The sequence below is a fragment of the Ixodes scapularis genome, unplaced genomic scaffold (assembly GCF_016920785.2).
Source record: "Ixodes scapularis isolate PalLabHiFi unplaced genomic scaffold, ASM1692078v2 PGA_scaffold1__304_contigs__length_218370807, whole genome shotgun sequence".
Classification (NCBI taxonomy): Eukaryota; Metazoa; Arthropoda; class Arachnida; order Ixodida; family Ixodidae; genus Ixodes; species Ixodes scapularis.
Genome location: NW_024609846.1, coordinates 82,675,150 through 82,693,167, shown reverse-complemented (window position 1 = coordinate 82,693,167; position 18,018 = coordinate 82,675,150). Strand labels below are relative to the sequence as shown.

Below are 18,018 nucleotides of genomic sequence, written 5' to 3'. Positions count from 1 at the left end.
AAAAGAAACGCCGATGTCGTGTTCGCGCAATCTGTGCTGTACATTTTACACTTTCATTCAAAGCACAAAAAACAAAAACAAAAAAAACAATGATAAGTTCACTTTAATCAGAGCAGCCACGGATAAGCGCAAACGACATCGCAGGACAATGACTATGTAGTCTCAGTGGTGATGTGTGATACCTATCATTGGTGATACCCGAAGGTCATACCGATCGCCTTTTTTTTATTGGCTGAACTTATTAAATGAAGACCATCGATTGGGGTTTCCACGCAATTGCGGGACACCAAAAGCTGTCTGAGAGTGAATTGTTATGTCAGTTTGAAACGTTAAAGAGGCATGCCGAACAGAAAAGTTCGCAAACTGATTGATTAGATGTGAATTGGAAAAATAAATAAACCAATACTGTAAAACCCTTTATTTTCGCGGCCCCCATTTTTTGCGAACCGGACGCAGAGGTCGTATTCGCGGCCACACTTAAAAAAAAAAAAAAAGCCCCTGCGTCTACATTCCCGCACAACGCTGGGAGAGCCATTCACCGCAACGTACAGAGGCAGCTCAGCGAATGACAATGGCGAGACATCTGTTTACATAAAAAAATACAGTCTCAGTTGTAATATTAAGCAATTCAAAACGTCACGCTTGCATTGCTTAATGTCAGAACTCAGACTGCGTTTTTTGGCCTAAACATATATTTTGGCATCGTCATTCGCTGAGCTGCCTCCGTAAGTTGCAAGGATTGGCTCTCCGAGTGTTGTGCGGGAAAGTAGACGCAGGGGTATTTTTTTAGAGTGCAATAAATTTCGCGAATTCCAGACGCCTGCATTGAAACTTTTAAGGACCGAAATTTTCGTGTGCCCTTAAATTTCGCGAAATTTTCGATTTGCGGACTTCACTAAAAGTAAGGGCTTGCGAACTTAAATGGTTTTACAGTATCTGGTTCCGAATGTAACGTGGTTCGACTCCTTGCTCTGCTTTCCTTTTATGCACCTACATATATAAAGAAAAGGGCATATCTTTCTTCTCCTTTTGTTCGATCTTTTATTCGGTATTTTTTTTCTCTCTCTTTCTTCCTTTCTAGCAACGACTGATAAAGATCCACCATTCCCATCTTTGCGTAGGGCATCTCTTCTCCTGGCTCCATTCATCGCGGTGCCCTACGCCCTCGAAATGCACCTGCGCTAACTTTCCCCGCCGAGTACTCGTAGTCGCAATCACTGAAACTTGCTTAACAAACGGCAAAACACAAAAAAAAAAAAAAAAAAAAAAAAGTTTTGACTTGCAAGTGAAGTTTCCGACGTTGACACCTGATCCTGATGCAAACACGAGTATTAGCTCCAAGCAGCTTCACATCGTAAACATTAATTTGTTTAGTAATATTATTTCTTCTGAAAATCTCGTTGTCCTTTCATCGCAGCAACTAACTCTCCAACTGATATGTGCACAAAGTTGACGCATGTGCATTTTTAGAGCGCACACTGTTAGAAATGTATACAAGTATACTCGTCCCCCCAACCATCGACCTGCATTTAATCAGCCTTGCCGATGAGAAGGACCATTGGTATCGTGTCCCAGTGACCATGCAGTCGTAGTGGCGAAAAGCACGTCCACCATGTTTGCTACTGGTACTCTACAATCATTAGAGCGTACGATACCCATATTTCTTCTGATTAGTTCAACAGGCTAAAGGAAGACCATTTACTGGCGCTCCCACTGCATGGTAGTTCACCGCCATGAACGCACCGCCCGACGAAACGAATGCAAGACTGCGAGCAGCGCTGCTATGATTGCTGACGACTTAAAAAACGCTGGACGTGGTATAGTATATTCCCGCTTATCACTTCATGAACATTTTTTTTTTTTTTTTGCGTGTGGATGGATGGATAGATGGATGGATGCTAATGGCCGTACCCGTTATGACGGGCGGTAGCTAGCGCTACCTGGCCTACACTCTAAACAAAACCCGTGCGTCTACTTTCCCGCACAACACTCGGAGAGCCCATCACCGCAACTTACGTAGGCAGCTCAGCGAATGACGATGCCGAAACATGTGTTTAGACAAAAAGAAAAAAGAAAAAAAGAAAAACACAGTCTGAGTTGTGACATTAAGCAATGCAAAACTTCACGCTTGCATTGCTTAATGTCACAACTCGAACTGCGTTCTTTGGTTTAAACATATGTTTCGGCATCGTCATTCGCTGAACTGCTTTCGTAAGTTGCGGTGATTGGCTCCCCAAGTGTTGTACAGGAACGTAGACTCACGGGCTTTTCCTAGTGTGGAGATCTGTTCCGCTATTGCCGCCTGCGGAGCGATATTAAGATGACTGGGACACACCAGGCCCTGCCTTTTCTTAAGCTGACATTGAATGTACCTATACATATACATATGCATATACATATACATCGTTTTCACCATCATAAGTCTGAGCGCAGCCAAAAGATAAGACGGACGAGCGCAGAGGCATAGATTGAAAGCTCGGGGACACGTACAATGCACTCACAGTGGTTGATAGGTTGAGCTGGTTGATAGCGTACGCCCTAATTGACAATGAACGCCGTGACGTGGCGCATTCTGCCGCCGCTTCGTTTGCTTCGTGCAGCTCGTAACGTTGGCGACGCTTTGAATTATGGTAAAACGAAGTAAAAGGCCCACAAAGCGAGCAGCTGCAAGATGCCCAGCGGAACGACGGCGGTACCCGAGGCCGCCGCTGCTGTGTTCTCGTCCTGGTGCAGCTTGGATGCCAGGATGTTGCTGGACTGGTCCACGTCCTTCCGGTTGTCCCACAGGATCATGTCGGACGCCTTCTCCGCGATCATGATGATCGGGGCGTTCAGATGCCCCGATAGCATGTCGGGGATGACCGAGGCGTCCACCACCCGGAGACCCTGGATACCTCCACGCACCCTGCGAGAGCAAGAAGGCAGGAGTCGTAATTCACTCAACAAACAAACTTCGATCTGGTGAGTGACGTGTTTTAAGATTGCAAGAAGGACAAGAAGGCGTAGTCGCAGACAGCTCAAGAAACGCACGGCGTAGCTTATTATGTTGACGCGCCTTGCTTCGGGATTCGGTTGGTCTGCAGTGCTTGTGAGATGTGGCAACACTGGTTGACGCTGTAGTTTGTCAATTTAGCCGGAACAGCAGGACTGCTATCCTAAGATTATTAACGTGCATCACGGAGTAACGCGAGCACGAAAACAAATATGGTCTGAGTTCAATTTTCTTCACAGCACGTAGACGCCCAATCACGGCGAAAATAGAAGGGTCCCAGCGAAATACGAAGTTTGGAATACCATTAGATCGGGAAAATGCGAAGTCCACAGGGGCGAAGGGAACGACGTTTCGCATGCTCATTGTCCTTAAGCCCGTCGTTTTTATTCTTTTTAATTACAATTTGAGCTTTGTCGTAATTCGCGACCATTCTTTTATAGCCCGCCGCGATCGACTGTCTCCGTGTTTTTCCGACGCAGAATGTGTTTTATTTAGCCGATTTTCATGGGGTTCTGTAACATTTGGCTGTAACGGTCGGCTGCAACGAAGAACCGACACCGAAAAGCGCTACGCTATGTAACCATATAAAAACACTTCAGACTCCTGGCAGAATTTTAGCTCACCACTTCGAGACTGTGAGCCAAGTGCTTTGCCGATTGAGCTATCCAGGGTGACTGGGCGCAGCGCGCGAAAACGAACTGTTTCGTTCGGCGCACGGACGCGCGGTCGTGCCTTTGCAGCCTTTTCTGTCATGCTGCGCCATCTCACGGCGTCTGTCAGAAATAAGAGCGAATTTTCAATAGGCGCTGCCTTTCACAAGCCCTTCTTTTCCTTGAAAGGCCTGTCAAGCATTTTGTGATTATCAGCCTTTGCCAGCGTAATCACGCTAGTACTTTTTTTTAAAAGAATTTTAGGCTTTCTTAGATTGTTCTTTTTTTTTTTATGGTGAGGGAGATATTTTTTCTCCATAGTTTTCAATTAAAAAAGCGCGAAAGATTAACAGCTTCGTTTTACGGAACCTGCAATGGGAAGGGAATCCCTACCGGAGGCGGTGGTCGACGACGGCCGCCGAGTCCGTGCCCATGCGGCACGTTCCCGCCGGGTGGTAGGCGGACACTGCGAAGGACAGCGCCAGGCACTCCCAATAGGCGTCGCTGAACTGCTCGAGCCCTTCGCAGCCCGGGAAAGGTTCCCTCCAGAACTCGCCTCCGAAGGGTCGGAACGCTTCCGTCCGGGAAATCTGGTGGCACACCTTCAGGCCTGCGCGGGGGAAAAATAGAGAAATCGTCACTACGGATATCGTTAACGTCTGTCGAACCCAAGCCTTACGTCAGACCACGGTCACTGGAAAGCGCCCAACACCGGTGTGTTTACCGTCGTATCCCGCACATGCATCGAAGGTGGTCCTGAAGAGCCGAAAAATTGCGTGACAGGAGTCGACGCATGTCATGCGCTGGGATGTTGCGATCCTGTCGGTTGCTAGTATACAAATGTGACTGTCTGACTGCAGATGAACTTACAGTACAACCGGCGTCTGCACGTGTCCGCCTCCGGCGCTGTGCCATCGCCATGATTGCAGCAGGCAGCAACATGGCCCGTCTATGACGGCATCAGGCGGAACGTGGACGCGGTAAAAGAGCCAGTAGGATGATGCGCGCTCCAAATATCATAATCAAGCCTCGAGGTACCACTAGAGCCACTCTATATGGCAACGTAGCTGCCAGAGTAGCGACACGACGCAAAATTATCTAGATGCACGACGTCAGAAGCGCTGATAGTGATCTCCATTTTGGGCCTGGGAGGTTGCCATGGTAACCGTGCTTCTAGCGACGCCGGGCGGCAACCTTTGTAGTCTAGTTGATATCTCCATTCGTTCATTGAAAAGTGGTATAAGACGCTTGGCATCGCGGTATGGCAAGAACCTCTGGAGGAACGGTGCCTGTTTTTTCTGAGAAGTGAGACGATTTGCAGCCCGGGGACTGTCGGGCGACGAGAGCTGCTAGGGTATCGTACGTGCACGGACAAGGCGAGTGGTTTTCGGCGCCGCCAGGATGGCGGCCGCTTCGTGGGATGAACGTACAGTCCTAGTACTTTCGGACTTCGCTCCGATGGAACAAAATCCGATTACGCCGGCCACGACAGGACGATTGGCTCGGGACATGACTGCTGCTCGACTGCCCCATAGTGAGCGAGCATATGTTTAGCATCATACTTCTTCAAGACCCGATCATCCCTTCAAGATGAGGTTTTCTCACCGACTGGTGAGGCACGACGTCGACGGGGTTCAACCAAGAAAGACGGCATGGTGGTCTCTAGGAAATCGTTGACGCCATCAAAAGAAACGGACGCCGGATATGAGGTGTTCTTGCCGACAGGCCAAATGGTTGTTTGGAAGTTTACCGGCATTCAAAAAGTCAATATTTTTATCTGGTGTAGCACACATATCCGTGTTAAAGGGGCCACAAAATTATTTTTAAGCTTCTTCTTTCTTACCTGTAATCCTCAACTCAAAAGAGAACTGTGAAATCACGCAGTCGTGACATGCTAGGGCACCGGTGCGATGACCCCAAGCTTTCACCGTGCTTTTTAGGCACACCGCAGAACTTGGCATTCGCAAGTGATTATAAGTTTTGTCGGGACACTCACTGGCCAGGAAAGCGAATTCAAATATCCATAGACGAATTGATTGCTGACGAGCGCATACATCCGAGCGACGCAGTTTTCGTGTCCAATGCGTGAGTTGGGGTCGGCTGACGTCATTTTGGCCTTTGTAGGCATTGTAAAGAGAATATTTGGAACCAAGCACACTGCCATTAAGGAGCACAAAACGGGCCCAGCCACAGAAAATAAATATTACACTCGTAAAAAATAAATACGTCTGTAACTTGTTAATTACAAAGACGAACACACCTCTGAGCATCTAAGTTTAATAGTATGTGTTGATGCATTGTTATATAGCAGGACATTTCATATGCATCACTTGAGCAAACGCCAATTTTTCACTTGAAAAACAAACCAAAAAACACTGCGATCAAATGCAAGCTTTGCAACGAAAGCAAGTTATATCAAAATCTTCAGAACTGCCAATTCGTAAAATTGACGATTAGTAAAAAAGGTTAAAGATCGCAGGAGCACCCTCGCTAAAAAATGCTGTGATTATTCGGTAACCCAGGGCTGAAACAATTTCCCCTAGGCCCTACACGCGCCGTATACCTTATACCTTACACGCGTATACCTACACGCGCCGTATTCTCAGAAATTAAGACTTTCAAAGGAAGCTAGAAAAATGCGAAAATTTTATCCTAAAAGCTATGTGGAGCGCAAGTTCGTCTGCTTCTTTTTGCAGGGATTGTGGTGACGTCAGAACGCCGAGATCTCAGTGGCTCCGATTGAAGGATAGTGGGTAGAGCACAAAGCAAGCTGCCTTGAGGCCTACCCACTATTCTTTATTGAGAACCAATCAGAGCTCGGCGTTCTGACGTCACCATAACCCCTACTAAAAGAAGCAGACGAACTTGCGCTGCGCATATCGTAAAATCGTTGATTAGTATGCTTGGGAGTTGTGTGAATATTTATACAGCGTGTAGTTGGTCAGCCATTTCAAAGTTGAGACGAGTCACTCGCTGTAGAAGAGCAATTTAGCCAATGCAGTATAACTGCTAGCCTGGGGTCTATAGATCTTTAACGTGCACCACGCAGTAGTGATACACAACCGCAGGCGTTACGATGCTCATCCAGATCGAAACAGGCAGGGGTGGTGATTGAACCCAGGTTCCCTGATTGATTAGTACAAAACGTAAACATCGCAGGAGCTTCCTCGCTAAAAGTTTGTGATCATGCGGTTACCTCGGGCAAAAACAAATTCCCCAAGGCCCAACATGTGACGCATAGATTTCGCATCGATTCTCAGGCACTCCAACGTTCAAATAAAGCTAAGAGAATGCGAAAATTACATGCTAAATGTCTTATCGATCCTCATACACATCCGGAAACCCGAGCACCGCTAAGGCGATATTACTGATGCTGTTGCACAGGTGCTAATATCCAGAGCGATCTTGCACGGAAAGGGTATAAAGTATAATTCTTTCAGATCTTCACGTTATACCTACGTCAGAAAGCACCAGGAAGCTCTAAATCGACGGCAAGCTGCGGCACATCACGACTACCGCGCACCGAACAAACTCGCATCCACCAGCTCTGGGCGCTGCCATCTTACCGATGACATCACGGCTCTTGAGAGGTCACGTGACGAGTCGTCACTCGGTTGCTTCGAAAACCGAGCCAGCTCAGCTCGTTGCTATGGTACCGCGTGTGACCAATCGCGGTGAGAGGCGGCACAGGGAAAAGCGTGGCGCTACTCTGGCAGCTACGCTGCCATATCGAGTGGCTCTAGGTACCACTAATTCGGCGAACCTTCGAGCTTCCGGCAAAATTCGATAAGTTCGATTTCTTGAGCAGTGTTTCTCAGTAAGAAGTTAAGCGGAGCCTTTCAGATGGGCAGTTGGTGATATTTAAAAATGATTAAAAATGACGCACAAAAGATTGGGGAAGAAAAAAAAAAACGCGGGACAAACAGACGCTGGGTCTCAACTCAATGCAAGAGAAGAAAAAGAAAAAGAGACAGCAAAATAAAACAAGGAAAGCAGCAAGGCACACAATGCAAATTAGAAAAGCAATAAACAAAGATTAAAAAAAAATAAGATAAGGCACGCGAATATTTCGATTTGCGATTTTGAAAAAGAAGCAACTAAGAAAAACATTACAACAAAAGGATAACAAGGACATTTAAACCCTTAATTGTAGACTCTAAAACGACAAGTTTCTTTCTAGTTAACGCAACCGAAGGCTGGCTAACTGGCCGCCCACACTAGCGAGAAAACGCGCCCGGCGCGCCGATAAATCGGTTAAGCGGGAAGATAAAGAGCGTGTCTCTGCACGCGCTCGTGGCGCTGACTGTGCTTCGGCGACATTTTGTTACTTGCCGCGATCGGCGTGCCACGCGCGTTTTCTCGCTAGTGTGGGCGGCCCTTTACACATTGGTCTCCTGACCTGAAAATCGTCAATGCCTCCGAAACTTCTCTGGCCAGCTTATCTCAAAAGCTCGCAAGACTTGCGGCGTCAGAAGCGTTGCTGAATAACGACGGATTGAAGCTGATCAAGTTTTTTCTCAATAGCCACAGGCATTGCAAGAAATTGGTTAAGGTCCTCCCTCCGTAAAATTAAAAGTTGAAAAGCTTCACAAACAAATGTTATTTTAAAGCTATGCTCAAAAGCGGAAGAGCTTAAAAAAAATAGATGTCAAAAGAAACATGCATGTCAGTTCAAAATTACGCTGAAATGCTGAGAAGTTTTCAAGAAACGTCAAAACAAACATGTATGCTATTTGAAAGGTACACGCTCAAATATTAGTTGATTATTTTTTTCTCTCTCGCATTCACTCACCACGGGGTTGCTCACCTTCAACGATAACCTTGAGGTCATCCGGATGACTGTAGTAGCGGGGGTCGATGAGCGGGGCGTCGTCCGGATTGGACGAGCGGAGCTTGACAAAGCCACGTGACTTGGGTCGCATAACCATGGGCGCCAAACTGAACGACGACTGGTTGCGGTAGGGCAGGAAGTACTTTTCGTAGACCTGGCGGTCCAATAGAAAAGCAATACTGGTTGAAACTATCTTAGGCAGGAGCATATCGTGCGTTAAAAGTAAATGGAGGTTCACTCAAAGTGGCAAATATTGACGAAAGTGTGACGCATTATGAACAGTCGATTATTAATCAGAACACCGCTATATATATATGGAGCTTTTAGCAAACCTTTACCGTGTTCCGCGTGCCGCGCTAACGGAGCCTTTGAAGCATGGTTTTAAGAGCGCGCTTAGGGGATTCAGTGACCGCGGTGCGCGCGCTTGAAAGCGTACCTCAAAGGCGCAACAAGGTAACGGTTTGCTTAAAGTCCCCAAAAGTAAATATTTAGACAGCGTGAAGTCACTTGGCGTTTGAAATGTGGTGACGCTGATTTATACTGCGGATGAGGAAGTTATCCAGTGCAGTACAACTATACACTATGTGGTTTTTAACCTGCACCAAATATGATTGAACGAGCAAACGCCCGGTACGATGCTCAATCATATCTAAACCGACGGGGGCGGAGCAACGCCTCCCCTACTACTCGAGGCTTCAAGAAGGTTAATTCTCGAAGTTATTTTTTCGGCTTCGAATCTCGTCGTGTGCTGTTCGTACTTCTCATAACGAAGTAATTGTGTTGTGCCTATGTTTATACAGCCAGAAGTTAGTCAGCCAAATGGCCGTCTGATGTCTCAGCTGTAGATCAGAAATTTGGCCAGCGCAGTGCGACTGCTAGCCTGCGGTCTTCAACGTGCGCCACGCAATAGTGACACACGACCGCACGTCGGTACGATGCTCATCCAGATCGAAACGAGCAGGGGTGGGGATGGAACCCGTGATCCCTGGGTTCTGCAGCGCGAGCTTTCGCTCCACGTGCTCCTAGCTGGCGTGCGCTAGACTACTCGGCCACCAAACTCCTCTCATAACAGCCAAAAACAAGTGACCTTTCGATGAAGTATCCTAACCACTCCAGGAAAGCACACTGAGGGCCAAAATTGTTCATCCAGTTATACTACGCTGCCTGCAACGCGCCTGGTGTGTTTACCTTGTCCTAAAAACATGCTCCTCAATTTCCACTTGATGACGTCATATTAATGTCATATTGTCGTCGGCCGCGAAGCTGGCGGTCTCACAGCAGCTTTGGTCGATCTGGTAGACGCCTGTTCGGCTAAAGGCTGCTGTCCAGCTAGACAGCTTACAGAAGCTTTAGCAGCCAGGCGTCGGAACTCCACAATGACAGCGACACTCGCGTTCCCTCTTACTTGTGCCAAGACTTGTTGCATCAACCGCCAGGATGGCGACATTCGACGTAATGACATTGAGAGCGATTGAAGAGAGGGTTCAGATCAGACCAGGAGCGTTTGCAATTTAATGGTGGAGGATTCTTGCGGAGGTTGGGCGTATAAGTGCGCATGCGCTGCGTTGTTGCGTACTCGCAGCTCGTATTGCAAACGCGGCACAATACCCACGTGACCCCAATCGAGCATTTGGGAGCTTTCTATAATATCTGCTCTCTAAAATGACACGCTGGCTTCTATGACGTCATCTGTTGCCACTGCGGGACATCGATTGATCTAGGGTCGGGATTAAAGGGATACTGAACCAAAGAATTTACTGTCCATAATAGGTGGCGCACGTGCTTTCCATGAGCCAGCAGCCGCCGGTGTGCGCGAGCACACGCAACAAAAATGACGTCAAAGACCTCCATTCGCGCTTGAGAGGACAGTGAAATGCATGGACCTCTGGCCAAAAGAGAATAATACAGGCTTTTCATCTCTACAAGTGAAAGCTACGTGCTTGTTAGACCAATTAATCGCTTACCTTTTACACCAGACACCACCGTGTCGATGAAAAACTTGTCTTTATTCTCCTTTGGCCCGAAGCCCATACGTTTCCCTCTCCTCTTAACCGCGAATGGAGGTCTTTGACGTCATTTTTGTTGCGTGTGCTCGCGGACACCGGCGGGTGCTGGCTCGTGGAAAGAACGTGCGCCACTTATTATGGACAGTAAATTCCTTGGTTCGGTATCCCTTTAAAGTCACTGGATCCTGAGAAAGTAGAGCCAAGCTCCCCCGCATAGTCGCCATTTTGGTTCATGGACCGAGCAGTTTTTCTTCGACCTCTCCATCCTTGGTTAAAGAACCTGGATTCATTGGTGACGAGTGGCTTTATAAGGAGTATTCACTGGGCGCCATATTTGTGGGTGCTCTCCAGAGCGCATGCTCCGAACGAGCCCCCATTAATTGGCTGCTACGACCGGCCATTTTGACGGTGTGGAATGCACGTTGCAAAAGAACCCTGGAAGCTAGCCATCACCACGCGCTCAGCAGTCGCGCACACAGCTATGGCCGCCAGTGAATACTCTTTATAAAGCATGAAAGTGGTGTACTTCTTTTGGGGAGAACCGAAATGGAGACTAAACGCATAAATACCTGACAAAGGTATCTGTCCCCTTTGCAGTTGGCACATCCAGTACACAACATACAACCGAAACATTCAGATCTATTTTTCATGTGATGTCCTTCCGCCATTTTGTTGTACATGTTCAACAGTGAGACCTATAGGTACCATGCACTACGCATTTGATGGTGTGAAATGAATATTTCAAACGTTCGCCTTTGGCACGCGCCAGGCTGCTCCTGACTACAAAATGGTGGACATAATGACGTCAGTGAATACACCCTATAGACGTTTCTTCTATACCGATAGGGGGGATCGGTGGCCGAGTGGTCTAGCGCACACCAGCTTGGAGCACGTGGAGCGAAAGCTCGCGCTGCAGAACCCAGGGATCCTGGGTTCGAGCCCCACCCCTGCCCGTTTCGATCTGGATGAGCATCGTACCGGCGTGCGGTCGTGTATCACTACTGCGTGGTGCACGTTAAAGACCCCAGGCTAGCAGCTGTACCGCACTGGCTAAATTTCTCATCTACAGCTGGGAGACTCGTCGCCCCTGTGAGGCATACCAAGTCACAACCCAATTTTTTTACCGATATTTTGCTATTCCCACACCGGCGAAACAAGCGTACGTCTTCGTTCTGCCACCACATACGGCGTAGGTGCTTGGAAGGATAAAAAATAATGTTTATTCCCTTAAACACGCAAGAACAACAATGTCAGTATAAGAGATTTGTGGAGGTAAGCAGTATTGATAAGTGAATTGAATGCACAGTGCTAAAGACGCTTATATTGGCGAGGAACGCCTTCAGTACGATAATGCTCCTTGGCGATCTTGGTGTCAGTGGTTCAGAACGACCCTTTCGAAACTGCGAAGATTTGGACGGACCGAAATGGCGATTGACATAGAAACTGAGACCGGTCAGTCACCTTGTGACGTTTGGTCGTCTGTATGTTAGTATATGTTTGTGTCCGAGTAACAGGCAGGGAAGACAAGGATTTTACCTTCCCAGGGTACAGTGACGTCAGTCGGGATAGGACACTAAACAACACCAGGCGGCGTGAACAATGTCTCTCTCTCTCTCTCCTTCTTGTTTTTTTTTTCTCTCTCTTTATTTCTATCTCTCTCTTTCTCTCTCTCGGACGCGCTCCGGGCGCCTTAGTTAGATTAGGAGAGTTCGTACGCACCTCTCGCTTGAGTCCCATTCCGATGAGGAAGGCTTCGGTAAATTCACTGGCGGGAGGCATCGAAAGCAGCATGATCTCGACGTCCGGGTAATCGATGCTTTCGTTGGCGTATTTCGTCCTGACAAAGGCGACTGCTTCCGTCGATCCCGGGATGGTCCATATGCCTGAACGAGAAAGAGTTCAGGAGTTTCTGGTTCAAGCCGATTACGCAAACTTGTGCGTACTTCCCAAGGAACACGTTGTACTAGTTTATTTTATTGTTTCGTAACGGCGTGATGACAGTTAGTTTCATGAAAACAGGAATAATCAACTTAGGTGCGTTACTTTTTATCCGAGTAACGAGCAACGCTATTGTTTTATATATTCTAAGGACGCGTTTAACTGCTCTACATCTGTCTCTTCTAGCTTCCCTTTAGTATCGTGAGACACGATTAAGAACAACCTTGTCTGCTTTGCTTTTTTTTGACGATGTAGTTTCCCCTTTCCAGTTTACTGTACAAAGGCAAGTGCCTCCGCTCTACTCGAAACAGGTCCCTGCTCATTTGCAGACCTCATAAGTCTTGTGAGCAAGTGCGCTTGTATACGAGCATTGATATGACAAATAGAACATTACCATTAGTTTCCATCAATAAGCACGTTCCTTCCAGCCAACGACATTCAGACGGTACTCGCTCCCAAAATTCCTCAATATCTGCGAGAATGAACTAAGCTCGAGTCACTTTGACGTCACGCATTTTTGTATTTGCCCCGTGGTCTTTATTTAAAAAAAATACTCATGATCCAATTTTTAAGCGTCCATTTTTTAAGCGCAGGATCTTTTCGCGAGCCACCAACCGGCGGTGTGCGAGAGCACACGCAACAAAATTGACGTCAGTAGCCTCCGTCCACGCCATGGTGTAGTCCACCCTTAAGATGACAGTGTAATGTGTGTGCTCCGGGGAAAATGAGCATAAAGACAGGTTTTTTATCTGCACGGTGGGTTCTGGTGTAATAGGTACGCAATTAATTGGTTTCACAAGCACGCAGCTTTCACTTGTGGAGATGAAAATCCTGCCTTTATTCTCCTTTCGTCCTGAGCCCATACATTTTACTGAACAAAAAGTAAGGGCGCAAACGAGCTGGTGTATATTGCACATGGTTGAAAAAAACCCTTAAAGATCATAAGGTGGATCTTCCTCTAAGAGTAGTCATAAACGAGAATGGCACATGGCAGAAAATAGTGTCCTCATTTCTTCAGAAGACTCTCACGATCTTGGATTCTAGATCCCCGTTGTCACTGCGGTGTTTTGATGATTTAGTGGCTGAATTGTAACCTTTCCACGGAAAGAGGTGCACGATCTTTTGTTTTGACATAAAAGATCTGTACTATTCTTTAGAACCTAAGACGTTATTGGCTAGGGTCAGCAGCTTTTTGGAAGAACATTTGGTCAGTTTCCAGTCGCAGTCGGGGATATCTTTTCAAGATGTTCTCAGGATTTTAGAAGTGTATCTAGGTTCTACGGTGGTGCAACATAACGGTCAAAGTTACATTCAGCAACAGGGTGTGTGTATTGGATCGGCGGTAGCCCCAACTCTTTCGGATATTTATCTAAGAAACTTAGATCTGCGTCTTCTAGAGTCTTTTAGACATAGATCCCCTAAGGAAATTCTGGTGAGGAGGTACGTAGACGATATCTTGGTTTGTTCAACAGATGTCTCCTTAGCGGATTCTTTGGAGAAAGTAGTGTTCGAAGCAGCGCTCGAATTAAGGTTTTCGCTAGAGAGACCGAATGACGACCGTTTACAGTATCTCGATATTCAACTTAGGAATAGTTCAGGCCTTTGTTGGGAGTACGGAAAGTTCGCAGCAAAACCTCTTCTTCCTTTCAATAACTGCCATTATAAACATGTCAAACTGGGAGTAATTCGGAATCTCGTCAATTCAACAGTACAGAAATCATGCTCACATTTTATTGGCTCTTCTCTTCGTCGACTGACAGAACGTATTGAGGTTGCTGGATATCCTCAGGAACATATTTTAAGGCAGTTGATGTATATGGTATGTCCAAAGAAGTCCATTCGGAACAATCCTAGACCTTCAAAGCGAGTAGTCCTTCCATATTTTCATAAAATTTCGCACTACATCAAAGCGTTAGCTAGCAGGTTTAATATTGGCACTGCCTTTTCTACAGGTTAGAGATTTAGCCGTTTGACCCCTTTTGCCTCGACTGTTTCAGGTTGCACGATAAAACACAGAGAAAAGGATGTAGAATGTTCAAAAAGTAAGGGCGCAAACGAGCTGGTGTACATTGCACATGGTTGAAAAAACCCTGAGACTGCGGGTAAACGACACAACACTAAAAAATCACTAACACAGCTGAAATTAAAAAAAAAAAAATTGGCTTGCTCTTTATGTTTATACAGCCTTGATGGAGATGCGCCTCAACGGGTAATCGGTCTCTTAGCTGTAGATGATAAATTTAGCCAGTGCGGTACAACCGCTAACCTGAGATTTTTAACGTGCATCACCTAGTAGTGATCACACGAACGCGTGCCGGTGCGAAACTCATCCAGATCGAAACGGGCGGGAAGGCGGGGATCGAACCCAGGAGGTTCCCAGCGCAAGCTTTCGCTCCACGCTCCGGGCTGAGACGCGTTAGCCCACTCGGCCACTTCCTCCCTTGAAATTTTTATTTTCCAGACCTGGTTATATAGGCACTTCGATACAAAAGAAAAAAAGGAGGAGAGGGTGAGAACCCCAAAGAATGCCACTTTCCACCAACGTAACCTCTGACTAAACAACAAGGACAACAGACTCTGCGTCATGCAATCCTCTTATCTTTGACCCCTCGCTTCCCGACCGCCAAACACACTGGTAACCTCAAGCCCAGTAACACATATACAAAAAAGAAAAAAAGAAAAAGAAAAGAACGACCCATCGTTCCCGCTACCCGAAAACCGACAGACATAAACCTTGAAGGTCAGAACTTTTCACAGCCTAAGAAAACACCGCAGTTCATTGTCCAACCCAAACGACGGCTTATTAACTGCATTCCCGTGACCTAATATCGTTAATGACTCTTATCAACCGCTTATGATCATCTTTTTCCCGCAACTATACTGAAGTTAGATGCCACAACGGTACGCAGTTTCTACATTCGATAACATGTTTTGACACTTCGAGTACGGGTCTTTTTTCATTATACAACGTTTGTGTTCCATCAAACGCTCATTTATACAACCTTTAGTCTGTCCAATATAACAGAGGTCACAATCAAAGGGTATCTTGTAAACGACACCCGACGAACAGTCTACATCCCTTTCTCTGTGTTTTATCGTGCAACCTGAAACAGTTGAGGCAAAAGGGGTCAAACGGCTCAATCTATAATCTGTAGAAAAGGCAGTGCCAATATTAAACCTGCTGGCTAACGCTTTGATGTTGTGCGAAATTTTATGAAAATATGGAAGGACTACTCGCTTTGAAAGTCTAGGATTCTTCCGAATTGACTTCTTTGGACATATTATATACATCAACTGCCTTAAAGTATGTTCCTGTGGATATCCAGCAACCTCGAAACGTTCTGTCAGTAGACGAAGAGAAGAGCTAATAAAATGTGAGCATGACTTCTGTACTGTTGAATTGACGAGATTCCGAATTATTCCCTGTTTGACATGTTTAGAATTGGAGCTATTGAAAGGAACAAGAGGTTTTTCTGCGAACTTTCCGTACTCCCAACAAAGGCCTGAACTATTCCTAAGTTGAATATCGAGATACTGTAAACGGTCGTCATTCGGTCTCTCTAGCGAAAACTTCAATTCGGGGGCTGCTTCGAACACTACTTTCTCCAAAGAATCCGCCAAGGAGCAAATCTGTCGAACAAACCAAGATATCGTCTACGTACCTCCTCACCAGAATTTCCTTAGGGGATCTATGTCTAAAAGACTCTAGAAGACGCAGATCTAGGTCTCTTAGATAAATATCCGAAAGAGTTGGGGCTACAGCCGATTCAATACACACACCCTGTTGCTGAATGTAACTTTGACCGTTATGTTGCACCACCGTAGAACCTAGATACACTTCTAAAATCCTGAGAACATCTTGAACAGATATCCCCGACTGCGACTGGAAACTGACCAAATGTTCTTCCAAAAAGCTGCTGACCCTAGCCAACAACGTCTTAGGTTCGAAAGAATAGTACAGATATTTTATGTCAAGTGAAAAGATCGTGCACCTCTTTCCGTGGAAAGGTTGCAATTCAGCTACTAAATCATTAGAACACCGCAGTGACAACGGGGATCTAGTATCCAAGATCGTGAGAGTCTTCTGAAGAAATGAGGACACTATTTTCTGCCATGTGCCATTCTCGTTTATGACTACTCTTAGAGGAAGATCTACCTTATGATCTTTAAGGAAAAATTTTATGCCAAACGTGTCTTTAGAAACATTATTAATTCTGGTGGTCAAAGCTGCTAGATCGGCGTCCTTACAAACCCTCACAATTTCTCTTTTGGACTTTTTCAAACAACCGTCAAAAGGTCTAAACAACCCCGCCATGGCTTCGTCTGATTTCCTTCGGAACTCCAACACTGGTAACACTGAAAACAAACCCGACTTATCGGTTTCTAAGAGTACTACTTCTTTCTCATCTAATTCCCTCTTGACCGATACGATCTTGCTGAAGTCCCTACGGTCGCTTTTGTACGAATCGTCAACCAAATCCGACATCTTTTTTAAAGAAGACATTATCAATGCAGTTTTTACCGCCGGGTCAGAGTCGGCACTTGACACAGTATGAATCGCAGATACAATATCCATCCTGAACGGTTTTATATTTACACAAAATTTAGCTTCTACGGTGGTGCAACATAATGGTCAAAGTTACATTCAGCAACAGGGTGTGTGTATTGGTTCGGCGGTAGCCCCAACTCTCTCGGATATTTATCTAAGAGACCTAGATCTGCGTCTTCTAGAGTCTTTTAGACATAGATCCCTTAAGGAAATTCTGTGAGGAGGTACGTAGACGATATCTTGGTTTGTTCGAAAGATGGCTCCTTGGCGGATTCTTTGGAGAAAGTAGTGTTCGAAGCAGCCCCCGAATTAAAGTTTTCGCTAGAGAGACCGAATGACGACCGTTTACAGTATCTCGATATTCAACTTGGGAATAGTTCAGGCCTTTGTTGGGAGTACGGAAAGTTCGCAGCAAAACCTCTTCTTCCTTTCAATAGCTGCAATTCTAAACATGTTGTAGCGGGTGACCTAACCAGTTCCAGAAGACGAGGAAGAGGAGACAGGAAGGAACGAGGGAAGGCTCGAGACCGAGGCAGCATACCGATACAGCATACCGGTGTTCGGACATCTCGGACGTCTTATTTATTTACATAGCTTCTTGTATATAGTTCGTCTGCTGTAAAATAAACGGAAGGAACCTTCGGTTTCTTCAATTGGTGACCGGACGTGGTCATCAATGTCAAACTGGGAATAATTCGGAATCTCGTCAATTCAACAGTACAGAAGTCATGCTCACATTTTATTGGCTCTTCTCTTCGTCGACTGACAGAACGTTTCGAGGTTGCTGGATATCCACAGGAACATTTTTTAAGGCAGTTGATGTATATGATGTGTAGCGGACATTTCATCGAACGCCGTTTCATCGAACGCCGTTTCATCGAATGAATGTACATTTCATCGAACGCCATTTCATCGAACGCCGTTTCATCGAACCGCTAAGGGCCGTTTCATCGAATCGCTAAGGGTCGTTTCATCGAATTTCTCTGTATTGAGTTTTGGGGCATAACAGTGCTTTATAGATGTTTTACCTTACATTTGTTAAGACTAAGGTA

At 46.1% G+C, this 18,018-nt stretch overlaps 1 protein-coding gene across 1 annotated transcript in view; it reads right to left on the bottom strand.

Moving 5' to 3' along the window:
- Nucleotides 1–2,583: 2,583 nt before the first annotated feature.
- The window catches only part of LOC8028579 (4-pyridoxate dehydrogenase), a 59,913-nt gene continuing 44,478 nt past the window's right edge, over nt 2,584–18,018 (bottom strand). The window contains exons 8-11 of the mRNA XM_040499820.1: nt 12,199–12,362; nt 8,450–8,627; nt 4,036–4,252; nt 2,584–2,905 (exon numbers count right to left, since the gene is read on the bottom strand). Coding sequence (XP_040355754.1) covers nt 2,626–2,905; nt 4,036–4,252; nt 8,450–8,627; nt 12,199–12,362 — 839 coding nt within the window. The 3' untranslated portion in view covers nt 2,584–2,625. The remainder of the gene's footprint in view (nt 2,906–4,035; nt 4,253–8,449; nt 8,628–12,198; nt 12,363–18,018) is intronic.